The 22,268-nt window shown below is 57.5% G+C and overlaps 7 protein-coding genes across 7 annotated transcripts; 4 read left to right on the forward strand and 3 right to left on the reverse strand.

Moving 5' to 3' along the window:
* Positions 1 to 256: 256 nt before the first annotated feature.
* Positions 257 to 1,966, forward strand: BO94DRAFT_538546 (2-methylcitrate dehydratase). The gene has a single exon (XM_025612513.1). The coding sequence runs from the start codon at positions 336 to 338 to the stop codon at positions 1,809 to 1,811; it is 1,476 nt and encodes a 491-aa protein (XP_025463846.1). The 5' UTR covers positions 257 to 335; the 3' UTR covers positions 1,812 to 1,966.
* On the reverse strand, positions 1,887 to 4,868 carry BO94DRAFT_538547 (Zn(II)2Cys6 transcription factor). The gene is made up of 6 exons (XM_025612514.1): positions 4,367 to 4,868; positions 3,415 to 4,255; positions 3,188 to 3,346; positions 2,656 to 3,134; positions 2,360 to 2,594; positions 1,887 to 2,195 (listed from the first exon to the last, which is right to left on the reverse strand). The coding sequence occupies exons 1-6, from the start codon at positions 4,567 to 4,569 to the stop codon at positions 2,088 to 2,090; spliced, it is 2,025 nt and encodes a 674-aa protein (XP_025463847.1). The 5' UTR covers positions 4,570 to 4,868; the 3' UTR covers positions 1,887 to 2,087.
* Positions 4,869 to 6,416: 1,548 nt separating this feature from the next.
* BO94DRAFT_549488 (uncharacterized protein) lies at positions 6,417 to 6,740 on the forward strand (the record flags this gene model as incomplete). Its single annotated transcript, XM_025613450.1, has 1 exon — positions 6,417 to 6,740. The coding sequence occupies one exon, from the start codon at positions 6,417 to 6,419 to the stop codon at positions 6,738 to 6,740; it is 324 nt and encodes a 107-aa protein (XP_025463848.1).
* A 2,299-nt stretch (positions 6,741 to 9,039) lies between these two features.
* Positions 9,040 to 11,153, reverse strand: BO94DRAFT_538550 (citrate synthase). The gene is made up of 5 exons (XM_025612515.1): positions 10,788 to 11,153; positions 10,537 to 10,734; positions 9,710 to 10,465; positions 9,543 to 9,625; positions 9,040 to 9,450 (listed from the first exon to the last, which is right to left on the reverse strand). Exons 1-5 carry the CDS (start codon positions 11,057 to 11,059, stop codon positions 9,383 to 9,385), a joined length of 1,377 nt encoding a protein of 458 aa, XP_025463849.1. The 5' UTR covers positions 11,060 to 11,153; the 3' UTR covers positions 9,040 to 9,382.
* Positions 11,154 to 11,512: 359 nt separating this feature from the next.
* BO94DRAFT_524051 (uncharacterized protein) lies at positions 11,513 to 17,313 on the forward strand. The gene is made up of 5 exons (XM_025610240.1): positions 11,513 to 11,641; positions 11,704 to 11,730; positions 11,783 to 12,225; positions 12,279 to 16,978; positions 17,040 to 17,313. Exons 1-5 carry the CDS (start codon positions 11,559 to 11,561, stop codon positions 17,166 to 17,168), a joined length of 5,382 nt encoding a protein of 1,793 aa, XP_025463850.1. The 5' UTR covers positions 11,513 to 11,558; the 3' UTR covers positions 17,169 to 17,313.
* A 314-nt stretch (positions 17,314 to 17,627) lies between these two features.
* On the forward strand, positions 17,628 to 19,155 carry BO94DRAFT_568584 (uncharacterized protein; the record flags this gene model as incomplete). The annotated part of the gene is made up of 2 exons (XM_025614690.1): positions 17,628 to 17,657; positions 17,689 to 19,155. The coding sequence occupies 2 exons, from the start codon at positions 17,628 to 17,630 to the stop codon at positions 19,153 to 19,155; spliced, it is 1,497 nt and encodes a 498-aa protein (XP_025463851.1).
* Positions 19,156 to 19,562: 407 nt separating this feature from the next.
* On the reverse strand, positions 19,563 to 21,977 carry BO94DRAFT_210245 (MFS transporter). The gene is made up of 6 exons (XM_025606154.1): positions 21,618 to 21,977; positions 21,477 to 21,556; positions 21,363 to 21,425; positions 21,192 to 21,306; positions 20,817 to 21,134; positions 19,563 to 20,761 (listed from the first exon to the last, which is right to left on the reverse strand). The coding sequence occupies exons 1-6, from the start codon at positions 21,630 to 21,632 to the stop codon at positions 19,898 to 19,900; spliced, it is 1,455 nt and encodes a 484-aa protein (XP_025463852.1). The 5' UTR covers positions 21,633 to 21,977; the 3' UTR covers positions 19,563 to 19,897.
* Positions 21,978 to 22,268: the final 291 nt, after the last annotated feature.

Consider the following 22,268-nt stretch of genomic DNA (forward strand, 5'->3'; position numbering starts at 1 on the left):
ACGAGATATAAAATAAACCTCCGTCAATTCCCTTCAACCGACAGACCAGCTGAGTCAGACAGACCAAATCCTGCCGACAGAGGGCTGGTTCGGCCGCCAGAGAGACAGGCAGCATTCGGTGCTGTGGAGGATTCCATCCGGCGGCCGAAACCCGGCTGCAGAGGAAATCCGGGCCGCGACCACCACTTCACCACGGCGATCAAACCGCAGCTTGGCTCCAGGACTGCATAAAGGAAGACAGATACACCAGCCCGCCGTCTCGACTAATCTAGACGAATGACCATCAGATCCCGGTGCGTTGTTATCTGCCAATCACCATCACCATCACCATCATCATGACCGTCATCCCTGCCGCCGACGACAATTCCAGCAAGCCCTACGATGCCGTAATCCAGGCCATCGTTGACTATGTCTACGACTACGAGATCACCACCGACAATGCCTGGGCCCGTGCCAAGGTCGCCCTGATGGACGCGCTGGGTGCCGCCCTCGAGAGCATTCACACCAGCCCGCAATGCGCCCAGATGGTTGGCCCAGCCTTCCCCCTCGCCCCGGCCACCTCAGGGCTGTTCCGACTGCCCGGAACGGCCTATCAGCTCGACATCCTCAAGGGCGCCTTTGATCTGGGCGCCATGATCCGCTACCTCGACCACAACGATGCCTTTCCCGGTGCGGAATGGGGCCATCCCTCCGACAACCTGGGAGCTATCCTCGCCGTCGCCGATGTGCGCAGCCGGGTAGCTCTCGCCGAGGGCGATCCCAGCAGCGTGGTGACCATGAAGGAGGTGCTGGAGGCGCTGATCAAGGCGTACGAAATCCAGGGCTGCTTCCAGATCAAGAACGCTTTCAACAAAGTCGGTCTCGACCACACCATCCTAGTCAAGATCGGCGCCACCGCTGTCTCGTCCAAACTGCTCGCCCTCACCCGGGAGCAGGCCCTCAGCGCCGTCTCCCACGCCTGGATGGACGGCCACCCGCTGCGTGTGTACCGTCAAGCCCCCAACACCGGCCCGCGCAAGGGCTGGGCGGCAGGCGATGCCTGCATGCGCGCCGTGCACCTGGCCCTACTGGCCAAGGCCGGTCAACCCGGTGCCAGCACGGTACTGACCACCCCGCGGTGGGGCTTCTACGACGTTCTCTTCCAGGGCAAGGAGTTCGACCTGCCCCAGCCCTTCGGCACCTGGGTGATCGAGACGGTGCTGTTTAAAGTGAACACCGCCGAAGGACACGGCATGACGGCCGTCGAGGCCGCATTGGAGATCGCCGACACGCTACGGGCAAAGGGCCTCGACCCGGTGAAGGACATTCAATCAATCCACGCGAAGACGCAAGATGCGGGCATGACAATCATCAACAAGGCGGGAGCGCTACACAATGCGGCCGACCGGGACCACTGTCTTCGGTACATGGTGGCGGTGGTGCTGCTGAAGGGGGCGCAGGTCGAGACGGCCGATTACCAGGACGACAGTCCGTGGGCGACGGACCCGCGCGTGGAGGCGCTGCGTCAGAAGATCACCATGGCGGAGGATCCCCAGTACACGGCGGATTATCACGACATGGCGGTGCGCAGTGTGGCCAACTCGCTGACGGTCACGTTGGCGGATGGCACGACGATGCCGGAAGTGTTGGTTCAGTATCCTCTCGGGCATGTTCGGCGCAAGGAGACGCCGAGCGAAGTGTTTGCGAAGGCTGAGCGGAATTTGGGCCTGCGGTTGTCGGAGGAACGCGTCAAGGACATCTTGGCGACGGTGGCATCGGACGAGTTCCTGTCGCTGCCGGCGTGCCATTTTGTGAACAAGTTCAGTTTGTAAGATTGCGTAAGGGAATTGGGAGGACGGGATGGTATCGGGGTATTCTTTTTTTTTTTTTTTTTTTCTTATGAGATCATATGTTCATTGTGTTAAAGGTCTATCATAACTATCTATCTATCTATCACGATACAACAACTGAAATGGAATCCAAGCAGTGTGCCAACCCAGCCTGCTATGCGGAGCGCCCGGAAGAATCAATCCCATGCTAGAAACAGACATATTAGCGTAACTTCGTAAAAGCTCCGATGAAATCCCCGGCAAGAAGGCCAGTCTCGATCACTGCATCAGCCCTAATGCAGTGTCGGTGCCGGCAAACGAGTCCAGCAGGGAGTCAAACATGACATGGCCGGGGTCGGCAAAGACCCCAGGACCCAGGGCAAAGGACTGGGCCACGGCTGCAGGATCGAGGAAGAGCGAGGGGTCCGGATGCGCCGGCAAGCTGCTGCCAGGCATCCGGGGGTCGCGGCGGTTGTCGGGTCCCCCCAGCCGGCTTCGGCGGCGATGGCATTGTTCAGATCCCAGAAGGGATCCGTCAGCGCCGGATCCACCTTGGTCTCGGGCCCTGGAGGCGCGTGGAGCCGGGTGACGATCTGGCAGCACAGAGCACTGACCTCGCGCACGCGCGCCGTGTATGACGTTGCGGTGGTCTGGGCTGCTAGGGCATCCGCGCGCGCCGCAAAGGATGACAGCAGCGCCACGTCCGACGGTTCCTCCCGCGGATGATCCTGCAACACTTGCATGTACACCTCGAGGAACAGGATGAGCGAGTAGTTCAGGCTGACGCTGCCGGGAAGTTAGTCGTGTGCTCCTGGCGGTGGTGGTTGTCTGGCAGCAGTCGACTTACCTGGCAAACATGGCGTATCCGGCACGACGTCCCCCGGTCTGATCGCCATCACACAGTTCTTGCAGCAGGCGCAGCCCGGCACGAGCATATTCGCGCCGTTTGGCACGACTGTCTGTTGAGCTGATGCGTCGCTGCGCCAGCACCCGGCAGATATACAGCGCATACTGCAGCTCGGTGGCTGCCAGCACCTGCGAGGGCTCGGGGGTGCCGGATGGGCAGAGGGCATGTTCGTATTGCACTGCCCACTCTTCTACACGTCGGGCAACCTGGCTGGCACGTCGACTGAGCTGGTCCCGGCCTCGTCGCGCCCCGCGGGCAGAGTGCAGACGACGATACATCTCCTCGAGGATGGCGGCCAGCGAAATCCGAGCCGTGAACTGGTCCTCGGTGAGAGAGCCGGATCGGGACACGGGCAGCGGAATGGCACAGCCATACGAAGGCAGCAGACAGGGCTTGCCGGCCACTAGAGCAGCATGTTTCTACGTCATGATCAGTCCAAGGTCTTCAGAAGCAGCAGTGCGGGGAATCATACGTCAATGATGAACAGGGACCAAAATAGGTGCCGCCGCTCGGTCTCTTGCGGAATGCCCGGGGCAATCTGGTGGAGCCCTATCGTCCGGGCCAGCTGGCACGCCTGAGCGAACACCGTCTCGAACATGGTGAAGCTGAAGTATTTGAGTGCCACCAGTGCCTGCATTGATCGTCAGCTTGATTTCACCCCTAAACCAGACCCTAATGAGGGGGCAAAAGGCTACATACCATGCTCAGGAGACTTTGAACATTGGCCACCCGCGGTTGAAGCAGCCGCTCAAAGTTGTTGTAACAACGGCGCGCATTCAGCAGCAGATGTACGACCAGTCCGCGTTCCAACGTGCTGTCGCCCATTTGACCGGCGGGTCGCGCGGCGCTGGACTTGGCCTCGAGGGTGTGCAGGAGGATGCTATTGAAGGAACAGACCCAGGCTAGATCCGGGGCTTCGCTGTGGCCCCCATACTGCTGGTCGATGGCATCCATCACACTCTGTCGGTCATAGATGGGGAGGAAGGGGTTCAGCTCGACAAAGTACGCATCCACGAAGCCTTCCAGCAGGGTCCGAGGGGGCAACGCCGGTGGAAGGTCATCATACTTGGGTTCCGACACAGGAGGCGGACCCGTGGCCAGCTCTTGGAAGAGTCCGCATGCATCTGACAGATGAGCGCGAAGCGAGTCATCCGGAGACCCTTGAGCCTCACGCCCGCGTGGACTCGACGCCCCCTGGTCATCATCCATGCCCATGGCGGCCATCAGTTGGTCCCCCACGGCCTGCGCCTCGGAGTAGAGCGATGCCAAGGGACTGCCACAGTCGGACAACTCAATGCCGGAATCCCGATCGGCTTGGGAAAAGGGATCCGCAGAGCCGTCGGACCAGCTGTCATCCGAGTCCACCGAGCTCCGGCGAGAGTCATCTCGGTCCTCCCGGCCATCCGAGTCAGGCCGGGACGGGGGTTGGGTGGGAGAGCCATACCGAGGGGTGTTGGCAGCTTCAACCACGGACAGACAACGAAAGAGGGCCTCTTCGATTTTGCCTAGACGGCTGCCAAGTAGCTCCACGTCGTTGACTCTGCAAGCCCCAGCGGACAGAACCTGTTAGACAACGCCATATCCATCGAGCACGGACCAGAGAGGGGCAGAGGGGGAGGGGCCAAGAGGTATATGGGGAAGGTGGACATACAGCTTCTTGGTATGGTTGATGCGCTTGCCCTTGTTGGAGAATTCACAGGGCAGGTTGGAGGCTCGACAACTCGAGCATTTGGGATATTCCTTATTGCAGCGCACCTTGCGGATGCGACATTCATCACAGGCCGGACTCAACGAGCCAGTGCCACGCACCCTACTCTTCTGGACAGACACGCTCGCGGTGCGGGGAGTGGCCATGATGCTCTCTCTTCTCTTCTCTGCTCTTCTCTGGTCGGCTCACCAGCTCATCAAGCAACGCTCAGACAATGGATCAATTACGCACGGGACCAAGAAACACGAGAGCTAAGGAGAGCCAAGTACCTGGCATCGGGGGCTGCCGAGCAGGCAATGCAGCAGAAGATATACCAGGACTGGAGGTACTACAGGAGAGGGGGGAATACGACGACCACTAGGCCAGCGGACCGTTATCGGGCCCATATCCACTGTCGCACCAGGCTCATCAAGCTTCATCACTCTCCTGGATGGCGCCTTGGGGCCTTCGATCCTGGTGGGCGGAGGATTTTAGCGCTGACTCAGATTGAGGGCTTACAGCCTCTGATGGCTCATCGTGGTCGAGGGGACTATCAGGTTCTTTACAATCCTCCGCTTGGCGGCGCTGATAGCTACCTACCCTGTGTATCATTGCCAATGGCCGCGCTGGTGCCATCTCGCATAACAGGGCCTAATATAGGCGTGACCCACTGGCAGGAAGACGTCCGTGTGCTCCGACCTGTCATTTCCGCCCGGCGCGTCGTCGTGGCCGGCTGCAGCATCCCTGGCGCCATGATAGACATGCCTGCTTACCCGCAGTGGTCCGGTTGCTGATGAAAGCATGAAGCCCTTGGAGGCAGAGGCTGCATCCTGCCGAGTGGCAACGCCGGACGGGGCAAGTCAAACGAGCCGTGACGATAATAATTCACGCCCGGATGTCGGGGTTACCCACATGCAGTAACTCCTCAGTCTGGTATTCCACTCCGATGGATTCATATCGGCGTCATCTACTGCAGGGGGGGAACTGGACCTTCCGGGGATTCCTTCCAACGAGGGGAGCTGCTGTGTGTGAATCCTTCTTTCCCTCCCTTCTCCGCGGCATGCCTCGAAAGGGCATCATTTGGCTTCATCCGAACGGCAGCAGCGTCTTACTCAGACGGGGATCCGGATCCGATGCCAGCTGGGTGCGTTCGCAGAAGCTGTAGCAAGGGTTCCTTTACGTCTTCCTCCGTCATCGCCATCTGCAGGATTCATTTTCCGGCCCCGAAGGACCTTCCTAGCAATGAACTGGGCCACTAACCCGTGCGGAGATGGATAAGATTCTGCAGTCTGTGCAGTTGCGAGGGAGGGGCGCAACTCTGGGATGCGACCAGTCAAGCCATCGGAGCAAAATGTCCCAGAGACAGAGACGAGCAACGGTCCAAGCCCCCTTCCACAAGGGCGTCTGGACCCAGGTCGACGATCTGCAGCTTGGCAGTCCTGACGGAGCAGAGGGGCGTGGCGCCACGAGGTAGATCGATCGACTGGCAATGGCCAGACCAGGAAGACCCTCATTATCTGATGGAGGGGTTTTCTGACTGTTCACGACGGATTCTGGCCGAGTCGCCTCCGGCCGCAGACGCCATGAGCCAGGAGGGGCAACCAATTTCCGTTTACGTGGCCAGCCGGGGCTAGACGATGCAGCTAAAAGACATCTGAGCTCCTGCAGGATCGCCTCGTCGCGTCGGTGGTCCCGTCACTCCCGTGCGGTCCCTTCGTTGCAGAGCTTATTCTATTTTTCGATGTTGCACCTCAACCATCCGGACCGCGCCTTAGCGATTGCTTATTCCGCGGTTAGTCAGAGATTCCGCGGGCCGTCTGGATTGGGATCCAGATGGAGTCAGCAAGATGGGTTGTTAGTGGTGGGCGTTTGCTGACTGCATCCATCATCCCGGGGGGCTCCGCCAGGCAGGAAGGCAGGCAGGCTGGAAGGAAGGGCAATCCTCCCACTTGTCCGAGCGTTGGCTGACTACAAGTCCATAAGACTAATGACAAAGTAAGTAACTTGCTTGGGGATGGGGATTGGGGATCGACAGCTGCTGCTGCTGCTGCTGCTGCTGCTGCTTCGCCCCGGTGGGTCCCGCATGTGGTTTCGGAAGCCAAGCTGGGATTGTTGCAGCGAGGATGCCGAAATCGAGGTTAGGGCACCAGCTAGTCACCTCGTATCCAACCACGCGCTATCGCCTTCCCACGCTCAATTGCGCGGGCTTCTCTCGCTTCCAGGAGGACAACCTGCAGCTGTCCGAGACCTCGCTTCCTGTACGACCTGCCTAAACCAGTACAGCGGATGCCTGGAACATTCCTTCATCCTGTTCCAAGCCGCAGAGTCGAGTCGCTAGTGTTTGGCCTTTGGAGTCGCCTCAGGGATCGGCCAACGACTAGCGTGGCTGGTGGGCCAGCCAACCGTCACCTCGTCAACCTTATGGGGTTTGGCTTTGGGGTAGCTACTACTAACTACTCTAGTTAGTAGTTACGGAGCATTGGGAGGCGCTTTCTTCAGTGTTCGGCGACTAAGACGCATCCGAGCCTAGTGCCTGGGATGCTGAATAACCCCATCCCCATGATAATACCCATAATCTGTCTCCATTTCTTCCCGCTCACTAGTTAACTAATAGTACAAGCGGTACCGGCGGTTGACGTGACATGCAGCTGCAATTTAATTTTACTCACTCTCCGGAGAACTCCGCTCGGTTGACCGGTTTGGGGATGTGGTGCAGGAGGTTGATTAGAATTGCCCGGTATCTGATAGCACGCACCGTTGGAGAAAATTGGAGAAAAAAAGATAGCAAAGCAGCAGTAGCAGCAGCAGCAGCAACATTTCCCCTCACCATCACGAGGGAATGAATGAATGAATGAATGGCCCCGGCCAGCCAGCCAGCGGGCTGGAGACGACCGATGGCCCACTGCGAATGCGGCCGATCAATCCACTCTGGCCATGCCGATCATCGTCGATGAGCCACGTTGAAACAAAGGGAACTTTAATAAAGTAGACTCTTGCAACATGGTCGATCGTCTCCGGCCTGTCAATCATGCGAGGTGAAACATGGCCATTCTACTTAAACTTGACCCCGATACATCCCCCATGCGACGGTCAATCCAGTTGACCGCTAGATCGCGACCGATTGCCCAGACATAATAGAAAGTCAATTAAAGTAGATAACTGTCAAAACTGCAATCGCGCCAAGCTACTCTCCTTTCCTGAAAGGGAGCTGCCGGTGACTGGCCTGCAATCAATGCACGGTCGGGCGGCCGATGGTGAAGACCAGCACAGCTCAGGGCTCCCTTCATCCGAAACAGGGAATGATTGCCAGGGTCGGATTGCTAATACGCGCTGATGACCAACACTGCAGGAAAGTGCTTTATCGCAATATCAAACAGGCACAATCCCCTCACGAGAGATATCGTATTGCGATCGCATGTGATGCCACAATACTGTATGTAGTAGGGCTATCGCGGTGGGCGGGTTATCAGCCCCATCCAATGATGACTATTCTCATGGAAGATTCTAGCTCTAACCAGGTTCTGCGATCGTGATAGCAAACATCAGCCTTGCTTACACTTACACTATACCCCCTGCTTGGTCTACAATGTTTAGTCATCGGAATTGCCCCGGTAGACAACAGGTAGACAACACATTGTTGCCATGATATCTCCAAGACTACTTCGCAATAGCTTCCATCAATCCGGATACAGTAGAGCACTATCCATTCATCCCTGTATCAGGCCAGGCAACCATGAATCCCCTCGCGTGACTTTCCGCTTGCGATCGCAATCAACCCCCATGATACTATCTAGCACAACACGGATGCATGTAGCTATCAATGTAGTCCCAATATACTACATGCATATGCTGGTCTGTACATGTGACAGTCTCAAACTGCACCGTACCTCTGCTACTGCAGCACGAACTTGTCATGATGCCTGCAAGACACCCCTATCGCGACCGCGACAAGCGCCGGTGGACGAACTATCATAGTCGTTACCCCCTTTGCATTCCCACATATTCACATGTTCTACGCTACATATATAGCTGCATCGAACTAACTATAATGATCCTTGCAAGGCGTCCCATCAAGCATTTTGTATATTACCATGGCATGCAACTACTAACACAGTAGTTCACACAGACCATGACGTATCTTCATGTGATAGCTGCAGTAATGTACAGAATATATGTTGCTGCCTTGAACCGTAATGATCCTTGCAAGATGGAGGTATTCAGTGCGGTCGCGTCGAGGACTAGGATATGGATGCATACAATTAGATTGTAGCTGCAAGTACTAGAGTATAGTGTCATTACTACGAAAGCATGCGAATCCCGAGATAGCTTGACTACAGGTGCAATCTACGCAGGTGTATCTTCATGTGATAGCCATCATGTCTAGTGTCTTATCATGTATTGTGATCCCTGCTAGGTATTGGTATCGCTATCGCTGCCATGCACTATCATATACTTTACAGTACACTACCACGGTTACATATATTGACCAATGAATAACTATTAACCTTTGGTACATGAGTATAACACGAATCAATCAACAAGACCACTGATAACCATACTGCCCTAACCCACTACCTCACAATCATAATGATCCTCACCCACCACTACCATAACCCCCCCCCCCCCCCCCCAATGCCACCCCTGCAACCACTAAAGCCTAGTCTCCTGCACCCTGCACCACTTATCAACACAACATCTCTCCCCAGCATTCTATTCGCTACCTACCGTCCTTATCTCCCAGACGCCATCCGGCCCACCCACCAATGCACAAGAAAAAAGCTTGTCCATATCATGTATGCATCTATCTATGTTCATATCATCATGCGCCGAAATCCGAGACCCAAATCCTGACACTCGCTCGCTCAGGCCAACATGCTCGCTGGCTCGCGTAATTTACTGCCCGGCTTGTGGGACTGTCTCATATCATAGTCTCAATACGGATTAGATTAGTTTACTTCCCATTTCAATCCGTGTGTCTACCTACTCCATCTCACGGTTCAAGTGGCCAGTGTAGATCTGCCCGGGACGCCAGATACGTGCCGAGCCGGCTATACGTGTTCATAGTTAGTTGGTTTCATTCCGTCTCAGGCCAGTGGCAAACAGGCCCCGGTGTAGCGAATCAGAGGCACGGAGGACTTACACATAGCTTCCTTCCAGTGGGCCATGAAACCCTGGGTACGGGAGAGGAGAGACAGCGGGAGGATGAACTCGGTGGGGAAGCCCCTAGACCGCCAGTTAGTTAGGCCATTCATCATCACGGCTCGGAAGTTATCTTCAGGATTCGGAAGAGAAGAGAGATCCGCTTACATAGCACTGTAGGTCAAAGCAGCGAAGAGATCGGCATTGGGGCGCAGTCTACGGGAGACAAAGTACTCATCCTCTGAGGCAACGCGGTCCACTTCAAAAGCCACTTTAAGGATAGGGTTACGGGCGATCTCATCCTTCAGCTCATCCAGGATCTGGCTAATGAAAGTGAAGCGGGGGTCTGTGACGCGGTAGATACGGTGACCGTAGCCGTAGAGACGTTCTTTGCCGGCCTTGACGCGCTCGATCTTGGCGGCAACGTTCTCGACCGTGCCGATCTCTTCAAAGTTCTTGTAGGCGACTTCGATGGCGCCGCCGTGGAGGGGTCCGTAGAGGGCCGATAGAGCGGAGATCATGCAGGAGAAGACGTCGGGGAGAGACGAGGCGGTTTGGAGGAAGGCGGCGGTGGAGCAGGTCATTTCGTGGTCGGCGATGAGGACCCAGAGGCGTTCAATACGGTCGACGTATTGGGGGTTGGGCAGGCCGGTGGTCGAGTCGACGTGGCCCATCATCAGGAGGAAGTTCTCGATGTAGGACAGTTCCGGGCGCGGCGGGGTGAAGTCGCGACCGGTGTGATGGCAGTAGACGGCGGCGGTGATCATGGAGAGAGTGCCCATCAGACGGATGATCTCGTCGTCGACGGCCTTGGGCAGGCCCAGGTACAGGTTCTTGGCTGCGTGGGCGGGGATGCGGTCCATTTGGGAGCTCTGGACGGCGGAGAGAGCGGCAATCATCATGCCGATGATGGAGGAGTTAGGGCTGGATGGACGGTTAGTCTGTTGGCTGAGGGGGACGGTGGGTGAGGGTATAAGTGGAGATGAGATACTTACGGAAAGGCCTGGATGACCTTGAAGACGGATTCATTGATGACAGGCACACTGGACAGTTTCTCGTGCAGAGTCTGGGCCTGTTCCGGGGTGGGCCATTCCCCCCAGATGAGCAGATGTGCCGTGTCGATGAACTTCTTCTTGCCCACGATATCCTCGATCCGGTAGCCACGGTACTGGATTTGTCCCTTGAGGCCATCGCTGTGGATCCAGGTTAATGATATGATATGCCAACTGAGGAGGGAAGGACATACATGTAAGTGACCTTACTCTCACTGACAGCAGTGTTGGAGTAACCAGGGTCGAACACGCGGATACCCTGTTCATTCTGGTCTTCCGGATGCTCCGGATCCTCGGCAGTCTTGAGTTTCTTGAATTCACTGGCATTGATGGCGTTGCGCACGATCGGGATGGAGTGGTACTTTCCCGTGCGGCTATCCACCACGTGGAGAACCGGGGACTCCGGCTTTTCCTCTGCATGGGCGGAGGTGCCATTGCGGGCACCGTTGGAGGCTATATCAGGCATGGTGGCAGAAGATCTATCTGATCTGGGGAGGGGAAGTGGGATGGATGCTGAGGGGTGAGGGGGAGGGGAAGGGAGGGGCGCGGATGGACGGTCCTAATCTAGGGCATGACACTACCACCACCGCGGATTGGAAGTCGTATATAAATCATTCGCTGACAAGATGAGACAGGCCAATCTGACCCGGGATCGACACGAACAGACCACTGGCTGGTGTTGGGGGCGCAAATCCTTCCGTCCGACGGTGGCTGTCGGGAATCGGCCGCCGGGCGAGCCCTCCTTCATCAGCCCTGATGCCCGAATGCCCCGGGCCCTGTCGGACGCTTCTGGACACGGAATCTCTCGGCCAGTGGAGAGAGATAGCCAAGCCGGATTAATGCTGTCCGTGGAGAGGGGAGAAGTATGTATATCAGAAGGGCTCTCGACAACAGGCGCCTTTTTATCTCCGTGATGGCCCTCGTCGTCGTCTCCTGATCCAGCTCACTCCACCAACACATTCAACATGGGAGAAACAGTGCGATCGCTCCCCGAGTCGGAGCAGGAGCGGCGCTCCCTGGCCCGAACGCTTCTTATCGAGCTATTGGCGTGAGTGTTCTGTCGACTTTGATGTTCTTGCTCGAGCTAGAAGCTAACCTGCTCGTGTCTAGCTACCAATTTGCCTTCCCGGTCCAATGGTGAGTCCGCCTGTTGACTCCTCGATTCCATACACCCCGCTGACCGGACTAGGATCGACACACAGAAAGAGTTCTTTACGAGGAATGAGGCCGTGGAGAGATATGTCGAGGTTGGACCGTCCAAGGTCCTGTCCACCATGGGCAAGAAGACCGTCGGTCGCAATCACCAGCTGCAGGACAAGCTGCGTTTGCTTCGCCGCCAGTTCCTCTCCCACAGCGATGACTACGCCCAGATCTGTTATGAATATGAAGAGACCCAGCCGGCCGCCCCGGCTGAGACTCCAGAGGCTGCCCCAGCCCCGGTGGCCGCTGCTGCTGCCCCGGCCGCTCCGATTGCAGCTGCGCCTGTGCCTGCTGCTCCCGCTGCAGTGGCGGCGGCTGTCGATGATGTGCCGTTGTCAGCCCTGGACATTGTGCTGGCGATCAGTGCCCAGAAGCTGAAGCAGCCCTTTGACCAGGTTCCCCTACAGAAATCCATCCGGGACCTGTCCGGAGGTAAGTGCAACTAACTATCCTCCGACGGGTGTCCATAGGCTCACACTATCTAGGTAAATCTACCCTACAGAACGAACTTATCGGAGACCTCGTGGCCGAGTTTGGCAGCACTCCCGATGGCTGCGAAGACCTTCCTCTCGAGGCCGTTGGCGCTGCCCTCGACTCCAACTTCACCGGCCGCCCCAGCAAGGTGATGTCTGCCCTGGTGGCTCGCTTGATCTCGGCCAGATTCCCTGCTGGCTGGAACCAGAACACCGTCCGCAGCCACCTCGAATCCACCTGGGGTCTAGGCTCCCAGCGCCAGACGGCCGTGCTCTGCTACGCCGTCAGCTTGGATCCTTCCGCCCGTCTGGAGAGTCCCCAGTCGGCCAAGGAATTCGTCGACAGCGTCGTGGCTCGCTACGGACGCCACTGCGGCATCACCATCAGCCCGGCGGCCGGTCCAGCCGGGGGAGGTCAGGCCGCGGGCGGTGCCATGATCGATTCCAAGGAGTTGGAGCGTCTGCGCACGGAGCAGAACGATGCCTTCAAGCAGCTTCACCTGGCGCTGGGCAAGCTCGTCGACGAGGACGGCGGCGAGTTGGTGCAGAAGCTGGCGCACAGCGAAGAGCTGTGGCAGGAGGCCGACAAGAAGCTGGAGGCCTGGCAGGCCGAGTTCGGCGATGGCTTCCTGACCAAAGTCTCGCCCATCTTCAACGCCCGTCGCGGCCGCGTCTACGATGCCTGGTGGAACTGGGCCCGCGTCGACATTGCCTCGCTGCTGCTGGCGCCTGGCGGTACCCCGAACGAGGAGCACATCTGGCGCGTGCTGAACCGCGCGAATGCCAGTGCCTTCGACCTCGTCAAGTACAACATTGCCGACCCGCTGCGCAACTCGGACAAGCAGCTGCAGGTGCGTCCCCTGGAGCAGCTGTTCCACGGCTACCGCGATGCCCTGTCGGGCAACCCGGTCTTCATCCACCGCGTGCCCCCTCTGGGCCCCCGAACCACCGTCAGCCCCAAGGGCGTGATCGAATACGAGGAAATTGCGCGCACCATTGGTGGCCGGCCAGACACCTACTACGACCTGCTCAAGCGAGGCAGTCGGTTTGATGCGCCCACCTCCAAGAACGAGCCCTTTGTCCGGCTCAGCCGTCAAGCCGGCAATGGCTGGAAGTACCACGACGATCTCACGACGTCCTACCTCGACATCGTCAAGGCCGCCACCTCCAATGGAGTCACCTTCGCCGGCAAGACGGTGCTCATCACCGGGGCCGGACCCCAGTCCATTGGGGCCGAGGTCACTCGCGGCCTTTTGACGGCCGGTGCCAAGGTCATTGTCACCACCAGCCGGTCCAACATGGACTTCTACCGGTCTCTATACCGCGACTTTTGCGGCCGGGGCTCCTCGCTCACCGTCTTCCCCTTCAACGCAGCCAGTCGCCAAGATTGCCAGGCCCTCATCACCCACCTGTACACCGACACCCTGGGCACTGGCGACATCGACTGCGTGATCCCCTTTGCCGCCATCTCCGAGAACGGCCGCCAGATCGATGGCCTCGATGGCCTGTCCGAGGTGGCCCACCGCGCCATGCTGGTCAACCTGCTGCGCCTGCTGGGCTTCATCAAGCAGCAGAAAGAGTCCCGGGGCTACAACGCCAACCCGACGCAGGTCATTCTCCCTCTGTCGCCCAACCACGGTACCTTTGGCGGCGACGGCCTCTACTCCGAGTCCAAGATCGGCCTGGAGACGCTCTTCAACCGCTTCCAGTCGGAGAGCTGGGGCGACTACCTGACCGTGTGCGGCGCCGTCATCGGCTGGACGCGCGGCACGGGGCTGATGAGCGCCAACAACATCGTCGCCGAGGCCATCGAGGCCGAGGACGTCGTCACCTTCTCGTCGGCCGAAATGGCCCTGAACATCATGGCCCTCATGACCCCCGAGATCGCCGAGGCCTGCGAGGACGCCCCCGTGTATGCCGACCTGGGCGGCAAGATGGAGCAGCTGGCCGACCTCAAGGGCCTGTCCACCTCTGCCCGCCGCTCCGTGCAGCACCAGGCCCGCGCCAGAAAGGCCATTGCCGCCGAAGACGAGCTGCACCACAGCCTGTTGAACGGTCCGGCCCCTGAGACCCCCGCCCCGACAGTGCGCAAGCCCCGCGCCAACCTGACAGTCGGACATCCGGAGCTGCCCGACCACGAGGCCATCACGGCCGGCATCCACCTGCCCGGACGCGACCTGATCGACCTGAGCAAGACCATTGTCGTGGCGGGTTACTCCGAGCTAGGCCCCTGGGGCAGTGCCCGCACGCGCTGGGACATGGAGCGCGCCGGCGATCTCAGCCCGGCCGGCTACGTCGAGATGGCCTGGATCATGGGCCTGGTCAAGCACTTCGAGGGCGACATCCAGGGCGCCGCGTACGTGGGCTGGGTCGACGCCAAGTCCAACCAGCCGGTGCACGAGGCCGACTTTGGCGAGAAGTATGGCGCCTACATCCAGGAGCACGCGGGTCTGCGCTTCATCGAGCCGGAGCTCTACGATGGATACGACCCAGCCAAGAAGGAGTTCCTGCAGGAGGTGGTGGTGCAGGAGGATCTGCCCGTCTTCCAGGCCAGTCGGGCCGTGGCCACGGCATTCAAGACCAAGCACGGTGACAAGGTGTCCATCTCGCCGGCCTCGGATGAGGGCGAGGACTACAACGTGCAGTTCAAGCCCGGCGCGCGCTTCCTGGTGCCCAAGGCCCAGCCCTTTGACCGGTTGGTGTCGGGCCAGCTGCCTACCGGATGGGACGCGAAGGCATACGGAATCCCGGCGGAGATTGTCTCGCAGGTGGACCCCATCACGCTGTACGTGTTGTGCTGTGTCTGCCAGGCCATGCTAAGTGCCGGCATCCAAGACCCGTACGAGCTGTACCGCCACATCCATGTGTCCGAGCTGGCCAACTGCATCGGTACAGGTGCTGGTGGTCTCATCGCCATGCGGGGCGTCTACCGGGACCGCTACCTCGACCGTGACGTCCAGAGCGATATTCTGCAGGAATCCTTCCCCAACGCCATGGATGCCTGGGCCAACATGCTGCTGATGGGATCCGCTGGTCCCATCAAGTCGCCCTCGGGAACCTGTGCCACGGCCATTGAATCCCTGGACACGGCCTGCGAGGGTCTCCAATCCGGCAAGGTCAAAGTAGCCCTGGTGGGAGGTACCGATGACCTGCAGGAGGAGATGTCCTACGAGTTCGCCAACATGAAAGCCACAGCCAACACGGTCGAGGAGCTCGAGCGAGGCCGCACCCCGCGCGAAATATCGCGACCCACGGCCACCTCGCGGGCCGGTTTCGTCGAATCGGCAGGCTGCGGTGTTCAGCTGCTCATGACCGCTCAGCTGGCCCTCGAGATGGGTGTACCGATCTACGGTATCGTCGCATACTCGCAGATGGCCGGTGACAAGGTCGGCCGGTCCGTGCCCGCGCCAGGCAAGGGTATCTTGACGGCCGCGCGCGAGGCCACCACGGCATCGCTGTCGCCTCTGCTGGATGTCCAGTTCCGTCAGAAGCAGTTTGAGCAAGCACGCGCCCAGATCCAACAGGGCGCGGCCCTGCAGCTGGAGAAGGCCCGACAGGAGGGCCAGCTCTCGCCGCACTTGACCGCGGTCATTGAGAAGGCTGCGGCGACGCAGATCCGCCAGGCGCAGAACCTATACGGTCTGGACCTACGCCAGCAGGACCCGGGCATCTCTCCTATCCGGGCGGCTCTGGCCGTATGGGGACTCAGCATCGACGACATCGGTGTGGCCTCCTTCCACGGCACGTCGACCAAGGCCAACGACAAGAACGAATCCGAGGTGATCAACACCATGATGAGCCACCTCGGTCGCACCAAGGGCAATCCGGTGCTAGTCGTCTGCCAGAAGTATCTGACCGGTCACCCCAAGGGAGCGGCCGGGGCGTGGATGCTCAACGGCGGGCTGCAGATCCTGCAGTCGGGCGTGGTGCCGGGCAACCGCAACGCGGATAACGTCGACCAGGCGCTGCAGAAGTTCGACCACCTGGTGTACCCGGCGGAGTCGATCCAGACTCGGGGTATCCGGGCCTTCATGCTAACGTCGTTCGGATTCGGCCAGAAGGGCGGCCTGGTGGTGACGATCTCCCCGCGCTATCTCTTCGCCGCCATAGACCAGGCCCCCTACGAGACATATCGTCTCAAGGCGCTCCGCCGTGCCGAGGCCGCGAACCGGGCCTTCATCGAGGGTCTGAACACGAACTCGCTCTTCAAAGCCAAGAAGACGTCAGCATGGGCTCCCGAGGACGAGATGCGGGTATTCCTGGACCCCTATGCGCGGGTAGCCGTGGACGACAACAGCTACTTCTTCGATGCCAAGTGCCTGCATCCCGACTCGGAGGATTCCGCATCGGAGATCAGCTCGGGGGTGTTGACAGCCGTGGAGACGCCGTCGACACCCACCAGCGAGCCGCTGATGAATGCAGCGCAGAAGTGGGTGGAGGGGGCAGTGACCACGGACGGATCGACGTCGGTGGGCGTGGACATTGAGTCGGTGACGGCGATCAACATCGAGAACGAGGTGTTCCTGGAGCGGAACTACACGGCCAGCGAGCGCGAGTACTGTCAGGCGGCGCCTGATCCGGCGCACTCGTTTGCGGGCCGGTGGGCAGCCAAGGAGGCCGTGTTTAAGAGTCTGCAGGTGCCGTCCAAGGGGGCGGGGGCGGCTCTGAATGAGATTGAGATTCTCAGCTCGGGGGGGATCCCGACTGTTTATGTGAGTTTTGCTTGTGTTGATGATGGGGATGATGGTGGGGATTAGCTAACATGATATGTAGTTGCATGGCGAGGTGAAGAAGATTGCAGAGGAGAAGCAGCTGTCCAAGATCCAGGTCAGCATCAGTCACTCGGGTGAGCTGGCCATGGCGGTGGCGGCCACGACGTTTGCGCCGGTGACGAGTGAGTGAAGGAATGCAATGGATGAAGGTGTGGAATGGGGGATCCAGACTGTATAGAGCGAGCTGGAGGAGACTTGGGTTCGAGGATTGTTTTTCTATCTTGTATCATGATTACGAGCGTTATGAATAGATCAATTTCACCATATTATTTGACAGAATTTTCCAACTAGACTAAAAGAGATACTTCTCAGGTTGGTGGAACAATTCCAAGGTGAAATAGTTCCAACATTATTTTACCATGATGGGTGCTTTGTTAGGGTTATACGATATCAATGAGTTGATACGGTGGCAGATTCAGGCGATAGTGGCCGTCGGGCAAGGCATTTACCGCCTGCACCCTTGCGTGGGAGGTCGTCCAGTCAACCGTCCATGCATCAACCATCCATCACAGATCATCAATCCCCATCTTGTTCACTCCCCATCAGACCAATCTTCATACCTTAGCAGTTACACAAATCACCACGCACAATGGGCTGTAGAGGTCTCTGGAACTTGCTGGTCAACGGTCGGTGTCATTATCAGTATCCAGATATCAACAACTAATCCTTCGCAGGACAATGGTATCGCTCCTGTTATCACACTGGGAGAAAGCCCCCTTTCCCGGTCCCCTTCATTCGGGTTTCGACTGGGTCTACACCGTGGATTTGTGGCCAACATCTTAATTATTACATTCTGGGACGAATTAGACGGCAATTTGATGCCGAAACCAGTCTGTCTCGAACTGGCCACTGCATACCAAGCCACGAGTCTGTGCATCGATGATCTACGCCAACGGCCGCGATACTCACCCACAGACAATCTCATCTCAGCCAGTGAATCCGAATGTACCGGAGTGGCACCAGAACAATTACATATCGACTTCGGCCCCCCCACCCCATTGAACGAACTCCAGGCCCGCTTCTTCATCGATTTCATCTTCCCATGGCGCTATTACATCGACGACCCAATGACCTGGCACTACCAATCCCCCGTCTTCAATTGCATGTGTATAGCCATTCTACGTCTAGCAGCCTGGGATCTAGAAATCTCCTCAGATCCTGACGTGGAACTTCCCATCTCGTTCGCATCCATTCCCTCCTGGACGTATCCCAAAGAAAACATCTACTGGTTCCACGGATATCTCATCATTCTCCATCCCAACATCTCATCCCCGCCCATGCTCCGCTCCGCCCTCCTCAAGGCCCAAAACCACACCTCAACCCCAATATCTCAAGGCCGGATCATTCACTCAATCATCATCTCCCCCCATCACATCGCCTTCTCCGAGCTCTCCCACACCACCCTGAAATCCACTCGTCCTCTCGCCCTCCTCTCAAATCAATCCGCAACCCACTGCTCACCCGGCTTCCGCATCCTCTCTCAAATTCTAACCTCAACCTGCTGGCTCAAATCCCCCACCCACCTCGAATCATGGCCCTATCACCTCCCCCCGGAAATCCTGCACCTCATAATCCAGAACCTCCCGCCACGCGATACCATCTCCCTCTCCCAAGCCTCCCTCACAGCCTCGAAATGCTATTACACCTCCCCCTCCATCTCCCAATTCCGGGCTCTAACCATCCAAAACTACTCATTACTCATCCCCTGCTGTGGCAATCGCACTGACCTCAACATAACCTGCTCGATATGCCATTCCTGGCACCACTCACACTCACACTCACACCCCACTTGCACTCCCCACCAAACCCAAGCACACCAACTTTCTTCTTCTTCTTCCGATAACCAATCCATCCGCCCCCCCTGCAACTCATCCCCAGACCTTACACCCGGAGGCATCCAACGAACCAGCCGACGGATCTGGCGCCAAGGAAGCCAAGTTCGCATCCACGATTGTGCCAAGGTCCTTCAGCCACGACTTTATCAGCCTGCGCATTTACGGCCCTCGTTGCGTGTCCGGGGAGATTTATCCGGAGTACCTCCTGAATTGATTGATTATACGGTACGGTTTGATGGTGTGTTTTCGGGGTTGGCTTATGGGTTGGATGATGAAGCCTAGAGGTAGGATGGATGGGTGTTGGGTTTGTTGAGTGGGATGTATGGACTGACTAGTCATGGTCACTTTGCAGGGTCAGTTTCTTGATTTCTTAGTGTTTGGAGTGGCCATGGCTGAGTTGGTAGTGGTTTGGCTGTTTTAGGGTTTTTTGTTAATGGCTTTTGGATAAATGTGTAAGTTAGATGTGTAAAGCGCACGGAGCCTAGGAAAAATAGGGGAGGGGGTACTGGAGCGTCATCACTGGGGTATCACATCTGATCACAGCACATCAATCAGCGCTAAACAGCGATAGATCTTGAAAGTTGCCATCTAGATCAGGGATGAAGAATCCCGGGGACTTGTAACAATCCTAGGCGCGTCAGTTTCTCCAAGTTCGGAGCTGCTTCTGATGGAATCAAGGCAAACGCACATCCCAAAAACACCATCTATTATTTATCATCGTAAAGCAACATTACATATCAACACTCCCCCAGTCCTGTCCTCTATATACAATCCGGGACCAGCCTCGGACTGGGTTCCCGGCTCCCAGTTTGCTTCCCCCGCGCCAAACGCCATCCAAGATACTACCGAAAAAAAAAGTGTACTCTATATGTACGTGTTGAAGAGACCAAGAAATGAAAAGACGAATAATAATCAAACCACGCATCACAATCCCATTATGCATCATTTTTCCCTGGTCCCGACCGTGGTGTCTTAACCACGGGGAACCACCCATTTCACCATTAAATCAAAGCACTGCAAGCGATTACAGGTTCAATTCGGATGCCTTCCGGACTTGTCCGCCATACTTGTAGAACAGAACCGGCACCGGGATCATGGCCAGCGTGACGAAGCCCAGCAGGGAATTTCCCCACCCATAGCCCAACGCCGCGTACATGCGGGGACCCGCCAGAGGCAGAAAGGCACCCATCAGCGACCGGGTGATGACCATGGCGGCGGTTCCCGATGCAGCATACCGGGGGTAGCAGTCAATGACATATGTCTGCAGCGTATTGTAGATGCCGACCATGCCGAACGCAAAGGGAGCCAGTCCAATGATGGGAACGATCCAGAAATCCTTCGCCTTGGCGGACCACCCATACCAGAAGAACGAGACCGGGATGAAGAAGGCGAAGAATATGGTGATCGACAGTCGCATCTCCGGCTCGAACACGTTGTTGTTACGCACCTTCAGCCGGGTGATGATGCGATCACTGACCAGGGCGAAGAAGATCTGGCCGCTGATGAAGCCCACTCCGAGCCCGAGATACGCGAGACCACTGATCTCAGTGTCCCAGCCGTAGGTCTTTTTGAACACGTCGCTGATGGTGGTAAACAGCAGGTAAAGACATCCGTAGAGAGTGGCGAGGTAGGTGGCGACAGGAAAGACAATCGGCGAACGGACCAAGAGGTAGAAGGGCATGATCAACCGCTTTCCCAGGGAGCTCCGGAATGAGGCTTTAGAGTCGCCTCCGTTCGGTTCGTAGCAGCTGTACAGCTCGGGGCGATTAAGCTCCTTGCGAAGGCGCTCGGTTTTCCAGCGCATAAGCACGACGGGGTTCGTCTCGCGGTTGAAGATCATGACCAGGGCGGAGAGCGTGCCGCCCGCAATGACCAGCACCCAGAAGACCTACCATGATGTTAGTATTGGAAATGAACTGGGAGCAAACAGGAAGATGACATACCCAATGCCACCCTGCTCTCTGGGCGATGAAGCCTCCGAGAAGGGGCCCCAGAACGGGTCCGATCAGGATACCGGTCGTGTAGACGGCCATTGCGATTCCGCGCTGCTCGGCCACGAACAGGTCGGCCACCACACCACCACCCGTGGTCAGACAGGCAGATCCACCGATACCAGTGAGGAAGCGAAAGACAATCAGGGCCGAGATATTGGGAGCCAGCGCGCAGCCCACCTGGAAAGCCACGAAGAACGTATTGGCGCCACTGAGAACGATTCGTCGGCCGAGCATCTCACTCATCGGGGAGAAAATCAGAGGTCCAGTCTAGATGAAAGGGTGGTGAGCACAAGCTGCAGAAAGACAGACTGAATTTACACGTACCACATAACCGATCAGATAGCCTGTCACCGACAGTGTTCCCAGTATACTCGATGTGACGCCAAATTCCTCCTCTGCGTACACGACACCCGGGGAGAAAACGGAAGAAGCGAACGGACTGGGGAGTCAGTGACCATGGATCTTCTATCCCACTATAGGCAGTCTCAAGCATACCTGATGAATGTGATAGTGCTAACCAGTAGCATCAGAAACCATTTCCGAGATACAGGGTAGTTCCTGTCCAATGTTAGATCGGCTTCCAGGCGATTGACTCAGAGTGATCCTCACCTAGGGTTCGCCGGGTCATCGTCACCCTCCCATCCTACCATATCCTTCTCCAAGTCTTGAACTGGGTGCACTTCGGGTCTCTGGAGGGTTCACGTCAGTAACCGGCCAACCGGAGAGATCCTTGGATTGCGCCATGCCTACCTTGCCGCCCGCCATGGTGCTGGATGATGTCTGATTACCGTATGCACGAGGAACGAAGGGCTAGAGTCAAGACAAAAAAGACCATGGATCGAGCCGTGGTCGTCTACTCCGTTTCAGTGTCAAACGCCTGTTGGAGGAATCGAAGCCTCTGGGCGCCATTATATGAGATATATAGGGGGACGCGATCCATCCTTAGGGATGCTCGGGCCGCGGCGACATCAAAATCTGACAAGTTCTTCGAAAAGGAGCCGTGCCAATGCACTAAGCATGGAATCCCGGCACGCGATTCACCGCCACGTTGTGTCCGGCCCTCTGCAGCGTTGGGGATCAGCTCGTAGCGACGTGGGGTTCCGGCAGCCCGGCTCTCGGCCGGCGAAATCCGACCTTGCGGTTAGTCTGGTCGGCCGGGTCTGGCTCGGGGCCTCGCTGGGCAGCCACTCGGATGGCTGGCTGCGGTCTCGGATGTCAGATTAGACATTTGGATCAGCAGAAAACACACCGGCAAAATTGGAAATCAGGGGGAAAGGGGAAAATGTCAAAGGAAACGTGAATAAAAGAAACAGGAAAAGAAAAAGAAAAAGAAAATAAAATAAATACGAGAACCGTTGGTTGACGATCCCTCCCACACGGCATGGCATCATGGTCAGCTAT

Source organism: Aspergillus sclerotioniger, assembly GCF_003184525.1.
Source record: "Aspergillus sclerotioniger CBS 115572 chromosome Unknown BO94scaffold_29, whole genome shotgun sequence".
Classification (NCBI taxonomy): Eukaryota; Fungi; Ascomycota; class Eurotiomycetes; order Eurotiales; family Aspergillaceae; genus Aspergillus; species Aspergillus sclerotioniger.

Excerpts from the sequence above, each read along its gene's own strand:
- BO94DRAFT_210245 (XM_025606154.1), bottom strand. Across the intron at positions 21,426-21,476 it reads GATGACCCGGCGAACCCTAG|GAACTACCCTGTATCTCGGA; the intron begins GTGAGGATCACT and ends AACATTGGACAG. Across the intron at positions 21,135-21,191 it reads GCTATCTGATCGGTTATGTG|ACTGGACCTCTGATTTTCTC; the intron begins GTACGTGTAAAT and ends CCTTTCATCTAG.
- BO94DRAFT_538550 (XM_025612515.1), bottom strand. The coding sequence starts at position 11,059 with ATGCCTGATATAGCCTCCAACGGTGCCCGCAATGGCACCTCCGCCCAT. Across the intron at positions 10,735-10,787 it reads GAGAGTAAGGTCACTTACAT|CGATGGCCTCAAGGGACAAA; the intron begins GTATGTCCTTCC and ends CTGGATCCACAG. Across the intron at positions 10,466-10,536 it reads AAGGTCATCCAGGCCTTTCC|CCCTAACTCCTCCATCATCG; the intron begins GTAAGTATCTCA and ends CCGTCCATCCAG.
- BO94DRAFT_524051 (XM_025610240.1), top strand. The coding sequence starts at position 11,559 with ATGGGAGAAACAGTGCGATCGCTCCCCGAGTCGGAGCAGGAGCGGCGC. Across the intron at positions 12,226-12,278 it reads CATCCGGGACCTGTCCGGAG|GTAAATCTACCCTACAGAAC; the intron begins GTAAGTGCAACT and ends CACACTATCTAG. Across the intron at positions 16,979-17,039 it reads GGGGGATCCCGACTGTTTAT|TTGCATGGCGAGGTGAAGAA; the intron begins GTGAGTTTTGCT and ends CATGATATGTAG.
- BO94DRAFT_538546 (XM_025612513.1), top strand. The coding sequence starts at position 336 with ATGACCGTCATCCCTGCCGCCGACGACAATTCCAGCAAGCCCTACGAT.
- BO94DRAFT_538547 (XM_025612514.1), bottom strand. The coding sequence starts at position 4,569 with ATGGCCACTCCCCGCACCGCGAGCGTGTCTGTCCAGAAGAGTAGGGTG. Across the intron at positions 4,256-4,366 it reads ATCAACCATACCAAGAAGCT|AGTCAACGACGTGGAGCTAC; the intron begins GTATGTCCACCT and ends TGGGGCTTGCAG. Across the intron at positions 3,135-3,187 it reads GGTCCCTGTTCATCATTGAC|AAACATGCTGCTCTAGTGGC; the intron begins GTATGATTCCCC and ends ATCATGACGTAG.